Source organism: Seriola lalandi, unplaced genomic scaffold (genome assembly GCF_002814215.2).
Source record: "Seriola lalandi dorsalis isolate HSWRI2012SDOR001 ecotype SW California unplaced genomic scaffold, Sedor1 jcf7180002054959, whole genome shotgun sequence".
NCBI lineage: Eukaryota > Metazoa > Chordata > Actinopteri > Carangiformes > Carangidae > Seriola > Seriola lalandi.
The window spans coordinates 17590-19751 of NW_019525510.1; the positions used below are offsets into that span (position 1 = coordinate 17590).

General features: G+C 43.2%; 1 protein-coding gene across 1 annotated transcript in view; it reads left to right on the forward strand.

Moving 5' to 3' along the window:
• LOC111645916 (uncharacterized) overlaps nt 1–2162 on the forward strand; it is a 17971-nt gene that overhangs the window by 7257 nt on the left and 8552 nt on the right. The window contains exons 8-9 of the mRNA XM_087170780.1: nt 213–360; nt 456–535. Of these exons, the coding sequence (XP_087026906.1) occupies nt 213–360; nt 456–535 (228 nt within the window). The remainder of the gene's footprint in view (nt 1–212; nt 361–455; nt 536–2162) is intronic.

The following is a 2162-nucleotide window of genomic DNA, read 5'->3' on the forward strand; positions in this document are numbered from 1 at the left end:
TGTGTGTGTGTGTGTGTGTGTATCAGAGTGTGTCAGTGTGTGTATCAGTGTGTGTGTGTATCAGTGTGTGTGTGTGTGTGTGTGTGTGTGTGTGTGTGTGTGTGTGTGTATCAGTGTCAGTGTGTATCAGTGTGTAACAGTGTGTATCAGTGTGTAACAGTGTGTGTATCAGTGTGTCTCAGTGTGTATCAGTGTGTCTCAGCGTGTCTCAGTGTGTGTATCAGCAGCAGAGATGTGAGGATCTTTATAATAACCCAGGTCAGATCCTGAACGTTTGCTCCACCATCAACATGAACACGTCTCAGTCAAATCTCTGTGTTGAACGTGATAAATCTTCCTGCTGCCCTTCACTCACCGAAGGTGAAAAGACTGTAGCTGGTAGAAAACATGCTGTTAACACAGTCCTTGCTGCCTTCACTGGCCTGATGTGAAGATGTTCCTGCTGGTTTTTAAAGGTGTGGCTCCTGCCTACATGTACAATCTGCTGACTCCCTGTGAGGCCGCTCCCTGCCTCAGATCCTCTGGCAGGGCCCTGGTAACAGTTTAGATCCTGACTGGTCCCCAAAGCTGATCAGGCCTCCGCTGTCCGAGCCTCTCTGACCTCTGACCTCTGACCTGGAGGTCTCTGACTCTCCTTTAACCCTCCTGTTGTGTTTGAATTTACACCTCTGATGTTTGGATTCAATAACAAGCACTGACCTCACATCATCACAGGTTGAGCTTCCTGTAGAGGTCAGAGGTCAGAGCAGGAGACTGAGGTCAGAGGTCAGAGTAGAACTCAGTTTGTTGTGACTTGATCAGAAATGTTTTAAAGTTTAATTTTGTCTTAATATTTTAATGTCATGTTGTTGTTTGTGTCGACTACAGATCGTCCTCCTCTCTGGCCCTGGGTTCTCTCAGCTGTCCTGCTTCTGACGGCTGCTGGTCTTGTGTTTGGTGTCAGTGTGTTTAAAGGGGTGAAGAACACACAAGGTAGTGTGTGTGTGTGTGTGTGTGTGTGTGTGTGTGTGTGTGTGTGTGTGTGTGTGTATTAGTAAGTGTGTGTGTGTGTGTGTGTGTGCGTGTGTGTGTGTATTAGTGTGTGTGTATTAGTGTGTGTGTGTGTGTTTGTGTGTGTGTGTATTAGTAAGTGTGTGTGTGTGTAATAGTGTGTTTGTGTGTGTGTGTGTATGTGTGTCACTAGGCTGAGGTCAGAGGAGAATTGAAATGTTGTTTTAATGTTTTAATCTCATGTTGTTGTTTGTGTCCAACAGAACGTCTTCCAGTCTGGATCAAGGTTCTAATGAATTTACTGGTTCTGCTGGTTCTGCTGGTTCTGCTGGCTGCTGCTGCTGTTATCATGTATGAAGGGATTAAGAACATAGAGGGTATGTAGTGTGTGTGTGTCACAAGACTGAGGTCAGAGGTCAGAGCAGGAGACTGGGGTCAAAGGTCAGAGGAGAATTGAACTCAGTTTGTTGTGAATTGATCATAAATGTTGTTTTAATGTTTTAATCTCATGTTGTTGTTTGTGTCCAACAGAACGTCTTCCAGTCTGGATCATTGTTCTCATGGCTGTACTGGTTCTGCTGTTTCTCCTGGCTGTTGCTGCTGTTGCTGCTGTTGCTGTTGTTTATTATTTCAGCGACGAAGATTTTGAGATGGGTATGTAGTTTGTGTGTGTTTGTGTGTGTTTGTGCTTGTGTGTGTGTGTGTGTGTGTGTGTGTTTGTGTGTGTGTGTGTGTTTGTGTGTGTGTGTGTGTGTTTGTGTGTGTACACACATATACACAGTCAAAACACAAACTAACAATATAAATATTTTGGCTCATTTTACAGTGAAAACAATAAAAGTGCAGCTTCATGTTTTTACATGTTTAAAGTGCAGTGATGTAATGGTCAGAGGTCAGAGAAGAAGACTGAGGTCAGAGGTCAGAGAAGACTGAGTGATGTAATTCCACAGGTAATAATAGGTGTGAGACAGTAAATAAGAATAACTCATAATGATGAAACACAAACACAGAATCCTGAAAGAATGAATCAAATTCACAAACTATAATAAAGTGTTATGTAAAGTGTGTTACTCAGGCAACAGTGATGAGCAGTGATGACGGCTGCAGGTGGAAGACACCAACATCATTTACAAACCAACAAACTCTTTTAAATCAATAATCAGACGTTCATC